This window comes from Quercus robur, chromosome 4, assembly GCF_932294415.1.
Source record: "Quercus robur chromosome 4, dhQueRobu3.1, whole genome shotgun sequence".
NCBI lineage: Eukaryota > Viridiplantae > Streptophyta > Magnoliopsida > Fagales > Fagaceae > Quercus > Quercus robur.
Genome location: NC_065537.1, coordinates 49,579,612 through 49,592,567, shown reverse-complemented (window position 1 = coordinate 49,592,567; position 12,956 = coordinate 49,579,612). Strand labels below are relative to the sequence as shown.

General features: G+C 34.1%; 1 protein-coding gene across 1 annotated transcript in view; it reads left to right on the top strand.

Moving 5' to 3' along the window:
* The window catches only part of LOC126722101 (uncharacterized), a 45,304-nt gene that overhangs the window by 18,553 nt on the left and 13,795 nt on the right, over positions 1 to 12,956 (top strand). The window contains exons 4-5 of the mRNA XM_050425251.1: positions 1,295 to 1,798; positions 1,902 to 2,051. Of these exons, the coding sequence (XP_050281208.1) occupies positions 1,295 to 1,798; positions 1,902 to 2,051 (654 nt within the window). The remainder of the gene's footprint in view (positions 1 to 1,294; positions 1,799 to 1,901; positions 2,052 to 12,956) is intronic.

Sequence of the window (12,956 nt, the reverse complement as noted above, 5' to 3'; positions counted from 1 at the left end):
ATGGTGGTTGATTTGAGAGTTTTGGATTTGGTTGTGGTGGCCATTATGATTGTACCAGGTAGTTGATGTTGCTACTGGTAGGTTTGGCATTGGGTTTTCATAGCTAGGTTTGGCCATAATCGATGGTGGTTGTCACTGGGTGTAATGTTGGCTGGGTTTGGGTCGTTTGGCCACTTGTGGTGTTGACCATTAGTGTTGTATGGGTTTAATATTATTTTAATGGATGAGAGGTAAAGTAAAAAATGGAAGGAAGGGTTTATTGTCAAGTAAGAATATAAAAATAAAGTAAAATGCTAAAGTTACAAACTATTTTACTTTTTTTTTTTTTTTGTATAAACTGTTGATGTGATGGGCAGTTATTAGAAAGTAAAAATGTGATATTAAAGTTGGTCTCGTGAATTTGTAATTTTTTAGCAATGAAACTTGATGGGCCTCATATATACCAATGCTTTGAGCTAATCTAGTTGGAAAGAACTAGTTGATTTTGTATTAAATATAATTGTTTTACGTTCTCTGGGGAAATCTAGTGATCATGTTTGTTTGTATTTTTGGTTTTTAGTAATTCTTTATTGATTAAAATAAAATTTAATGATTTTAATATAAAAAAATATTAAAAAAAAATTTTTAACAGTGTGGAGAACAAAGAGAAGTGAAATAGGAGATCCTCGCACTCTTAGTCTCACTCTTTTAATCACTAAAAAAGGGAAAAAAAGAAAAAAGGAAAAAGAAAAAAAAGAAAAAGAAAAAGATGCAATAGCATGACACACCATCACAGAGGAGAATTTTGTGCTTATAGTTTTAAATAAATTAAGGTTAAAACAATGGATACCCTGAGAGCATTAGTTTAGAAAATACTTTTAATAACTTATTAAGAAAAAAGAATCATTAACAAATGTTTTAAGGGCATCTGTTAATTATACCCATAAATTAAATCCGAGAAAGATAGTATTATAAACATTAATGCAATTCATGGATATGCGCTACAAATTTTTTGTTCTATTGTTTGTGTTTTACTTTATACTGTACCAATCATAATATATATATATATATATATATATATATATATATAAAGTGATAAATTCCTGTCTCACTTTTTGTGTTCTAATTGATACTATATCTTCTCTAATCGCGCTGTATATATATTCTGGTTGAATTCAGGCACAACCCCTGTGCAAATAATATTATTCGTTTAGTCAATGCTGAAATCTAAATGAAAAGAATAATCATCTAGGAACTGCAATTAGATGTTCCAAATATTTTGACTTCTATAGTGAAAGTACTAAAAACTTGGCAGGGATGGAGAACGATGAGAACGGTCATTTCAGTCAGTATGTATCCCTCGAAAAACATATCCGCGAAGGTGAATGGGATGCTGCTAATCAGTTCATTATCTCCAATCCGAGGGTAGTGATTGCAAAAATTTCAATTACTGGAAGCACGGCTCTACACATTGCTATCTTTGAAGGACATATGAATATTGTGGAGGAGTTGGTAAAGATAATGTCGGAAGAAAACTTAAAATTTAAAAATAGAGGTGGTTATACTGTTCTAGGTTATTGTGCTATTGCTGGAAACATCCAGATGGCAAAATGTATAATTGGGAAGAGCCGGACCTTACTTAGCATTGGAAATGGAAGCGATGACCTCATTCCAGTCGTGCTAGCTCTTACGTATAACCCCCATGGAACAGAAATGGCGCGCTATCTCTATTCTCAAACTCCTCTAGAAGATCTAATGCCAAGAAATGGCATCAACGGTGCTACGTTTATTACCCGGGCTATTTATTCCAAAGCTATTGGTAAGAAGTTCAGATTCAAATATATTTTCGTATTCATTTCTATGCTTTGAAACACTAGGCATGATTCCCTTTCAATTAATTGCTTATGTTTGCAACTCAATAGATATGGCTTTGGATTTACTCGAACGTTACCCTGAGTTGGCTATCGCTCCGGATTGCAGTGGGCGGTCTCCTGTGGAAGTATTGGCTGGCATGTCTTTTGCATATCGGAGTGGAAATCGTCTCGTATATTGGAAACAGTGGATCTACAACAGTGAGTATCACTCTCTTTTCTCGATCAGTCTATTAAATTATATGCTATTTTGCTCACACCTTGGAGAGTTAATTTATGAATCTTAGTTTTATATATAGTTATTTTAAAACCTCCTTTTTTTATATAAAAAATATATATATATATATATATATATACAATTATACTTTCACCCAACTTTTTTTTTAGGTAAAAGACAGAAATTATATTGATAATTGAAAGTATACAAAGTAAAAACTATAAGCATAAAGCCAAATAGGGGAAAGACAATGGCTATAGCAGTAGGAAGAAACTGCCAGGAAAAAAAAAAAAAAAAGGTACAAGTATAAAACCTGTGCAGACGAAAGTCACAAACAAAATCAAGAGCTTCATTGTGCAGCCACGAGCCTCAGATGACTGATACTCATCCAAGAAACCAAGGGCTCCATCTAAAATGGATTTGGGGTGGGCTTGAAATTTTTCGAAACAAAACTTATTCTGAGCACTCCAAATTGCCAAGACATCACCGCCCAACATTCCACATCAGATTGAGGATGTCTGTCCACCATCAGCCTAAATAAAGCGAAGAAATCTTGGATAGCATCGAAACATTTTTGAATCTTTGCCTTAAACAAAGCCAAGCATTCCTTGCAAATGGACATTCCCATAGTAGGTGGCCTACAATTCAGGTTGCTAGAAGCATAGATCACACTGTATGTAGATACCATATTTTTTCCATCCCCGATTTGCATTTTAGACCTGGAAAATTCTAAAAATATTCACTTTTCTCCATGGGGCCGCGGAAACACCTAGATTGACATGGCGCAATCCGTTTGGGCATCGGAGCACTCGAAGTGCCGTTTTAGGTCCAATTGACCAAAATGCCCCTAGTCAAACCTTGGGTTGACCGAAAGTCAAAGTTTGTCAAAATCATCCCAAAACAACATTTTTCATATTTTTACATCAAACCTGAGTTACTTAGATATTTTTGTTAAGTTTGACAAAGTTTGACCTGAGGTTGACTCCCGAAGGCATCAAAAACTCTAATTTTGATCCATCCATTAGAACGGGTTGGGGCTAGTGCCATTGTAAAAATTATTGAATTCTATTTCCAACTACTATTCATGGATTAAAATCGGAGTTAAAAAGGTTGAGATATCTTGAAAACTGGGCGGAGAGCGTCAACACACTTCTTGAGGCCAAAACTTTTGCTCCGACCGTTTGAATTTCAACTTCTTTAGTGTTTTGGAAACTGGACATCTAGATCTTTCTAGGGACACCAAGATCAGATTAATTGGAGTTTGGAAACCCTTCAAATATGCATAAAAAGTTGAATCAATTGACCCCAGATAATTAATTCAATTATTCAAATTGATTACTTAGATCAAATTACATGCAGTATTATGGAGGCACAAACAAATCACCAATCTAAACTAGAGTGCAGCTGAAATCAAATTTGACACGATGATTTGATTACGAATGGAGAAAATCTTCACAAGAAAAAACCTCACCGAGTGAATTTCAAGTTACCACTCCCGAAGAATTCACTAATAATAAACAAGCGGTTACAAGTATATACTTTAAACTATATACTAGTGGAATCTTACAACCATATACTGACATACAGTTGAACCTTTACTTTAATCCCCAATTTGACTTGATCTTGTAGAAGCCTTCTCCTTTGCATGAATCCTAATATGTGATTGACTTCTTTGCAGAAGTCCCACTACATGATTGACTTCTTTGCACGAATCCCACTACATGACTGACTTCTTTGAACTAATCCCAATATGTGACTGACTCCACAGCAACCCTTTTGATTGTTGTAGTCAATTTGCAGCAACTTCACATAAAAACACTAATAAGATCTTCAATTGTTAGTGCCAAAGATCTTGCTTGGCACAAAACCCAAAGGCAAACAAGTGTCACAACAAGATCTCTTTCTTCTGTTTTCTAAACTCACAGGTTCAAAAGGTGAAGGCTAGAGTTTCAATAAGAAAACTTTATGAATCATTAGGGTTAGGGTTTTCTTTCTCTACCACATTATTTAAATAGGAGCTTAATGGGTCTTTTAAATGGGCTCTCTTATTCCTATTAGGTTTACACATACCTATAAACAAATAGCTAATTAGAATAAAATGTTGCAGGCTGAATTCTGAAATCCTGTATCTTAATATATCGAGAGGTATCGAGCTTCATTAAATCTCGATAGATCAAAGGTGTCGAGTTAGGTATTGGTACCTGCAGATTAAGCTTTTCTTGAGTAGTTTCTTGAGTATTTTTCATATCTTCAATATTACCGCTTGTTATACTTCTTCAAAGTACTTCATGATAATCTTGAAACCACTTAGAATTACCCAATTACAACTAAAGTGCATTTTGTCGCAAGATATTCCAATTAAATAAAGATATCCCTAACGATATCCCCCTTTAGCAATCCATGATAAAACCCCTAAGAATAAAATGAATGTTCTAGAATACATTATACTAATGATCACATAGAAAATAAGTCTACTCTAATACTTGAACTCTTGAAAAACTTTGCAAGAAGAGAGATCAATGTATGAATATGACTTTGCAACCTGTCATTAACTAAAACACTAAACAAGATACATCAAGACATCATGTGTGAAATATAAGACAAGTTATATAAATGCAATCCACGTGCAAGAGATAAGAAAAGAAAAGCACATGTGATACAATAAGAGAACATAAATTAAAGTAAATGTCAAATCAGCTCAAATGTATATGAAAGGTTTACAAAAACTAAAAGTACATGAGGTAATTCCTCACTACCTCCCTCAAAGCACTCTTCCCTTAACAACTAACCTATCCACTTTCAAAACTACTCCCCCATTTTGTCATCATAGACAAAGGTGGATCACAGTGAGGTAGTCATCTCATCATCAGAAGAAGTGGAAGAAGCTTTTTCATCATCTCCACTAGAAGAAAAGGCAACTCGATATACATTCTCTGGAGTAGGAACAAAACCACCTAGTCTAGACTGGAGGCATGCAATGCGTCCTATGCGAGGGTTCATCTAAGACATCTTATCAGTAAGATGTGTCAAAAAATCATCATGATTGGTCTGAAGTTTTCGAATTGCACCAATGTCACCTCTAACTAGCTGTAACTGATCAAGAATGGCAGCAAGAGTTGCCTCTACTCCGAAAGAAGAAGATGGAGCAAATGAAGATGATGGTCGGGATGTGAAGGCAGTACCCTCAGCAATTCTAAACTCAATCTCTTCCTAGTAAGCAGGAGTTAGATTATCTCTAGACCTTTTGGCCTAGGCCGACAGTTGTGAAGAGTTCCTAGATAAAGTCACCTTCCATAAAGCACCCATGACATAGAAAGGAGAAGAAGAAGGGAAAGAAACACAAAAATGAGTGAGGAGCCAAGTGATAGCAAAGGGGAAAATGAGCTTTCTCATGGTTTGTAGTATCAAGATACGTATCCATAATGGATAATATCATTTGCAAAGGAAAGTCTATGGATAGACCTTTAGTAGTGAATAAAGAAATCGAGCACGAGTTTCGATGATTGTGTTATAATGAGATTGAAGAGTGCATATGAATGTCATGATCATGTTTAAAATCCTAGGGTTTTGAGCAAAATCACGTGTCGCCATACTGAGGGTTCCACCCCAAGTAGATGGACATTCACAAAAACTAGAGGCTAGTGCATCTCGAGAGATAGAAGATAGCACCGGTGACCCAGGGTAGTCAGGTTTTTCTACCTGTGGAACTTAGAGTACATCAACGATAAGCTTTAGTGTAACGGTGATACCTATACCTCAAACATAAGTAATGAACATGGGAACAGCGGTATTGGTGATGTATATGTTGGAGTAAACTCGTGTATAAATATACTGGGATAGGTAACTAGTCATTCACATAGGAACTCCCATCCATAAGACTTAAACATATTGGGTACCATTGTTTGTAAGCTCAGACAAGAGTATTTATCATTTTGCAAGAATAGAACGTAGAGAAAATTCCTCCTTAAAAGCCACACGGTTTTTGGTATCATAGAACCGATCTTAAGGAGGAATAGAGGAAGAAAGAGTAGAAGATTTAGAATGGGAAAAAGGATTACATTTGGGAATGTGCTTTTTGGGTGCCATGGGTTGATAAACTTTTGAGGGAGAGATAGAATCAATAGATTTAGACACATGTAAGAGTAAGAATTGAAGAACAATGGATGAATGTGCATGAGCATGTGACATGAACAAATATCTTCCACAAATAGGGCACAAACTCATTTCAAACTACAGCACTCAAATATAATCAAATACACAATTCTAGAAAATGTATGAGTATACTCCAAAATGCTAATGGACTACAATGCATGAAAATACTATAGTTAATCAACTAACCCCAAGGCCCAAACATGCGAAAATTTTCAAAATCCCCAAAATTTCAAAAACCTAGTCTAAGATGCATGAAATGTATCAAAAGTAAGAAAAGAGATAGATTTAGACCACATACCAGCAAATTGATGAAGTTGAAAGGCCAAAAATGAGATTGGAGACTTGATTTTGGTGGTTTGGGTCAAAAGGAATCGAGAGAGGTCAAAGAGAAATCTAAGAGAAAGTGCTTAAAATGAACAAAGTTGTCCCACAAGTATATATAGAAATCATAGTCTCGATAGATCAAGGAGGTATCGAGTTTTAAAATTCAATGGGTCGAGAGGTATCGATAGCTAAATATCTCGATGAATCAACTAGGTGTCGAGGAGGTATCGGCCAAACAGAATGTTGAGAAGTTGGTCTCGATGGATTGAAGAGGTGTCGAAGAGGTATCTAGAAAAATCTAGAAATTGTCTTTGAAGTTTGATGGATCAATTAGGTATTAAGGATGAACTCGATGTATCGAGGAGGTATCGAAATGCATAAAAATGTGAATTTTCAAGGTGAAAAAGCATGAAGTGTATGCAATCAAGACATGATCAAAACCATGCACCTACCCTAAGCAATCAATACCAAAGAAAATTTTCCAACATCACTCTCAAACAGGCATTGGACTCTTAATCATAAAGCACTAAACAGTCTATCCAATTTTAATTCTAAAATCAAGTTAAGACAGTTTAGTAAGCTTTTAATAACACTTGCATCACTTGTTATGGCCAAATCACACAACTCATGTACAATGTAACAAGAATAGAAGAGGTTTGCGTGAAGTGTGTGAAAAAATTTGCATACAAGCATATGTTGCACAAATATGTTTGAAATTTTTATGAGAGAATCATAAATACTCACATCATAATCATATCCTTTTGATGGGAACCATCACCTTTGAGGTACATCCTATAACTCCTACATCTCCTAGAAACATGTTTGCAATCATATTTTAAAGCTTTTTGATTCCTTTTGCTTTAGTTTTTCTTTTGGCATATTTTTCTTTTTGCATAGGTTTCTTTTATGCATATTATACATGGGTATATATAAGAGAGAATAGAAAATACCCATTAATTTTATTTGAACACCCTTTTTCTTGCTGTGCAAGTGCTACACCTTGTCATAGCACGACCTTTATAAGTTGCCCACAAGTGTTCATGATTGACAAGTTTTAGTGGTGAGATAGTTATTTATGCATTTCTCTTAGGACTTTTTAGTACTACTAGTCAAAATGAGTGATATAGTTATGAATTTTCTTATACCACTTGTTGGATTATAGATTGACCCTGGTTAATTAATTCAATTACCCAAAATGATTAATTAGATCAAATTACATGCAATATTGTGGAGGCACAAACAAATCTTCAATCTAAACTAGTGCTCAGTTGAAATTAAATTTGACACAGTGATTTGTTTACGAATAAAGAAAATCCTCACAAGGAAAAAATCCTACCGGGTGAATTTCAAGTCACCACTCTCGAAGAATCCACTAATCAAGATCAAGCGGTTATAAGTATAAGGAATTTTACCACTACTTGGTCTATTCCGAAATACCAACCTACGGTTGAACCATTATTCCAATCCCCAATTGGACTTGATCTTGTAGAAGTCTTCTCCTCTGCACGAATCTCAGTATGTGACTAACTTCTTTACACGAATCCCTCTACGTGACTAACTCTACAGCAACCCTTTTGATTGTTTTTGTTGATTTGCAACAGCTTCACATAAAAACACCAATAAGATCTTTAATTGTTGGTGCCAAAGACTTTGCTTGATATAGAACCCAAAGGTACACAAGAGTCACAATAAGATCTCTTTCTTCTATTTTCTAAAACTCACATGTTCAAGAGATGAAGGCTAGGGTTTAAATAAATAAATAAACCTTATGAAGCATTAGGGTTAGGGTTTTCTTTCTCTACCACCTTAGTTAAATATGAGCTTAATGTGCCTTTTAAATGGGCTCTCCTATTCCTATTAGGTTTACATAAACCCATAAACAAATAGCCAATTAGAATAAAACATTACAAGCTAGATTATGAAATCTAGTATCTCGATAGATCAAGAGGTATTGAGACAGGTATCGAGCTTCATTAAGTCTCGATAGATCAAAGGTGTCAAGCTAGGTATCGGGACTTGTAGATTTAGGTTTTCTTGAGTAGTTGGTGAGTATTCTTCATGTCTTCAATACTACCACTTGTTATACTTCTTCAAAGTGCTTTATGATGATCTTGAAACCACTTAGAATTACCTAATTATAAGTAAAGTGTTGTCATAGGATATGTCAATTACATAAAAACATGACCCCAACATACTTGTTAACATTCAGACTTGCAAGTATCACATTCTTATAGATTTGCATACCTAATGGATTGCTTGGATGGAGGGGGAGGAGAGGAGAGTAAATGGGAGGGGTATGATTTAATGAACCTTGCTTAAATGTTTTTTAAGAGGGGAAGGGGAGGGGTTTTAAGGGATTTGGAGGAGTATCTTATCCCTCCTAACCCCTCTTTTTCAATTCCCCCAAATTGGAGAGCTTTGGAGGGGGAGTGGAGTGGAGGGGATTAAAAAACTTCCTCTAATATGTCAATTTATATTTATTTCTTTAAAAATTAATAAAATAAGGTCATTATTGTCAATTTATATGAAATTCTCCTCCCTTATCACTCCCTACTTAATTTTTAAAACATCCAAATAAGGTGAAGAGGTAACGATTCCCCTTTACTCTCATTTACCCCTCCCACTTCTTACTCTCTACTCCCCTTTCCCTGCAAACTTCCAAAAAAAGTGTAAGAGTAATATGATTCGTAGAATGAAAAGCCATATTAGAGTTATCAAAAGTACTTTAATGAATCAATTTGACCTTTATACTATGTTTGGAAGTTTGGAGGAAGAGGAGAGTAGAGGGTAAGGAGGGGAAGGAGAGGAGACTAAATGAAAGTAGAAGGGAATGGTTACCCTTTCACATTGTTTGGATGTTTTAAATCCCTCCCCTTTATGTGAATGTTTAAAAATGAAATAGGAAGAGGAGAGTGGAGGAGAACTTAAAGGCAAAATTGGCATTTCAATTTTTTTTAATCCCTTATGTACTCCCTTCCCTTGCCAAATCTCACTAATTTGGGAGAAATAAAAGAAAAATAATATGTCCACAACATTTTTACAACAAATCTTAAGTGGCAGGCTATTATTGGTTGTTATTGTTGGGGCAAAAAAGTAATCTTAGTGTTAGGTTCAAATTTGAATCAATAATAACTAATCACCTATGATTTGTTGTGAAAATATTGTAAAAATATTGTGGACGTAGCACCTCTCGAAATAAAATGTGAGGTTACAAGGGGTAAGATAACCCTCCAAATCCCTTCAATCCTCTCCCCCCTCCCCCTCTTATAACATCCAAGTAAGGTTCATTATACTATATCACTCTCATTTACTTTACTCTTCTCTCCTCTCCCTCCATTCAAACAAACTGTTAAGGAGCTCGTTCTTTTATATATAAGCATAAACAAAATATATCACAAATATGTTGTTTGCAGCCTTAAAAAATATAATTGAGATAAACATGCTATTAGTAACTAATTTGTAATCTAAAAATAATACTAATAATAATTGTGGGGCCCGGCCCAAAATAATGGGCTAGTTAAATACGGGCCCGTCCGAGAAGCATCGTGTCCGAGGAGAAGTCATAGCCAAAACATTATTCAAGCCCAACTGCGGTAAAAGAAACCTGTCCGAGGAGTAACACCTCCTCGGACATTACGAAGTCCAGACCAAGAGCTCGCCCCAACCACTGCAGTTCATCCTCCAAGCACATAAAAAAGAATAAAACCCAAAATATCTCATGGAAAGCTGCTACCACCACATTAAATGTGTCACAACCACCCTCTTGGCCGCATTAATGAGGAAAAGACCCCTGAACAGTACTACCTTGGCCACTGCAACTCACAAGGGAGTGATAAGGGTGTCTGATAGTGGGGGCTTAGATGATCAACAAGTGTGGGCTTAGATGATCAACAAGTGTAAGGTTTAGATAAGAATGAAAGAGCTATATAATGTAGTAGAGTCCTTCAAAGAAGGGGGGGAAAAATGTATTATCTGTACCCAGAAAATATAATCTTCTGTGAGACATCCATTCTTGTGTTTTTGTTTCTGCAATGATGTTGCCCATGCATCAGACCGACTAAGTTCACTGAGGCTAAGTTCTTTGACCCATCCTCTACAAAGATTTATTGTGTGTTGCACCTTGGGCCAAGGCCTGATCAGTAGGATTTGGACCAGGAAAATCGTGCAACTACAATAATAATAAGTTGTAATCTCATGCATAAATTGCTCCATTTTTAAAGAAATACGAAGGTGATTTGTTTACCTATTTACATACTTACTTTTTAATTTCTGACAATTTTTTTTTTTAATTGTGATATAATCAATTTTTAAAAAATTCAATATTTATAAATAAACTTAAAATTTAGTTAGTATGAACATATATTGAAAATCATAGTTATAGTACTTTAGAATATGGTAAACTTCTCATTGATGTTTATACTTGAGTTAGTAGTAAGTTTTGGTAAGAGATTTTGTATTAGTTTCAAATTAATTTGAAGTAATTATATTAGTTTCAAATTAATTTGTAGTTTTGAACGGGCTTGAACTAGATTCAAATTAGTTGGAAGTAGTTTTGAATGGGTGGAAATTATTTTTAAATATATACTAGAAATTGCAAAAAGTTAGAGAGGATTGTAAATTTAATTTGGTGTATCTAACATGAAAGAGTGGATTAACATTTTTTTTTTTTTTTTGAGCTTCTACTTTAATTGAATATCAAGCTTGTAAAAATTTCATTTGCATAAATACATTTAAGAATAATCACAATTAGATACATATGAAACTTTCTATCTAAATCTAACACTACCAATATTTGTTTTTAAATTTTTTGCTGATCCTTAAAAAATCATGTAAGGATATTATACGATAGAGTATGTTAGTTTGTAATTCTTGATTACCCTATTATGGTAAGAAATAATAAGGTAGTTTACTTTCTACTTCTTAATTTAATTCATATTAGTGTGCTATACAATTTTGTTCAATCACAAAAATATTTATTAAAAAAAAAAACCATTAGTTTTTTTTTGTTTCTAAACATTATATATATATATATATATATTAGAATCAATAGTTTGGAGTGGAAGGATTTAAACCCTAAATGTCTTCATTGAAAATACAAAGAAGTGTCAACTAGTTGAGTTATAAGGTTCTTGAAGGTTTGAAATAAATTGTGTGCTTGAGCTAGGTCAAAACAACTGGTTGTAAAGTTTATATTTTTAGGTTGGCAACCATGAACAAGTGTAACATTTTAGAACTTAGTTTGTCTAGTTGATTAGTGTTGAAATTATCTTTGGAACAAGACAAATGAAGTTTAGAACAAATGAAGACTCAAGTAATCAGAAAGTGGACTATTGAAGATTGCTTTTCAATTGCAGGCTTGACTAATCAAGACCCACTTATCTCGACTGACTGAGATTTGTACAGATTGTGGATCTGGTTTTCTACTCAGCTATTTAATCTAGGGTTTTGATGGATCTTAATCATATATAAATACAAACCCTAGAGCACATTTTTGCACATTCAAGGATGCAGTGTTCTCTACACAAATTTGGAGATTTTCCATACCCTTTTGGAGCTATAGCTAAAGACCTTGTGCAAACAATAAATCCAATGATAAAGCAAGGTTGTTGCATCCAATCAACAACATTTGCTGATCTAAATCTTTGAGTGAAGATCTCAAAGTCACAAACTGAAGAGTTTGTGTGTAACAATTTCACAGTAGAACAGTCTATGGATTCAGAGTTACATTTGGTCACAATTGATAAGTACTATTAGAGGTCACAGTAGATTTAAGGTTAAGTTTATTGTACAAACATCAATTCTATTAGTGAAATGTTGCCTTAAGGATTGTTTAGGTTTAATCCTCCCTATGTTTTTTACTATGAAACCACAATTTCATAAGCTTCCCTGGGTCATTGTTCTTTAGGTTCATGTGATCTATGTTTGTTTGATGTTTTAATCATTTTAATCAATAACATAATTAATTAATTAATTAATTGGTTAAAAGTTTATTAATTTGGTGATAACTAGGTCTAAAACCCTAACACTAGTGTTAAATTGGATGGACACTTAATACTACAAAATTCAAGTGAATTTGATATCTAATTTGGGAAATTTTGCAATAATTGGCTTAATTAAAATTTTTAATTTATTAATAGTTAGTTTTTTTTTTTTTTTTTTTTTTTTTTTTTTTTTTTTTTTTTTAAAGAAGAAAATTAGCACACATTATTGAAAAACAGAAACAAGACTAGCCAAAGACGGCTAAGAGAATAGAATTGATGTGTGGTGGAATATCCTCTATCCACACCATTAGACCACTAACATGTCTAGCATGTCTAGCAAGGTTACGAGCAACTGAATTACCTTTTCTGTGAATATGAAAAACACAAAAAGAATAAAAGGAAACTGTAGAAAGTTTTTCCTCCGCGATAAGG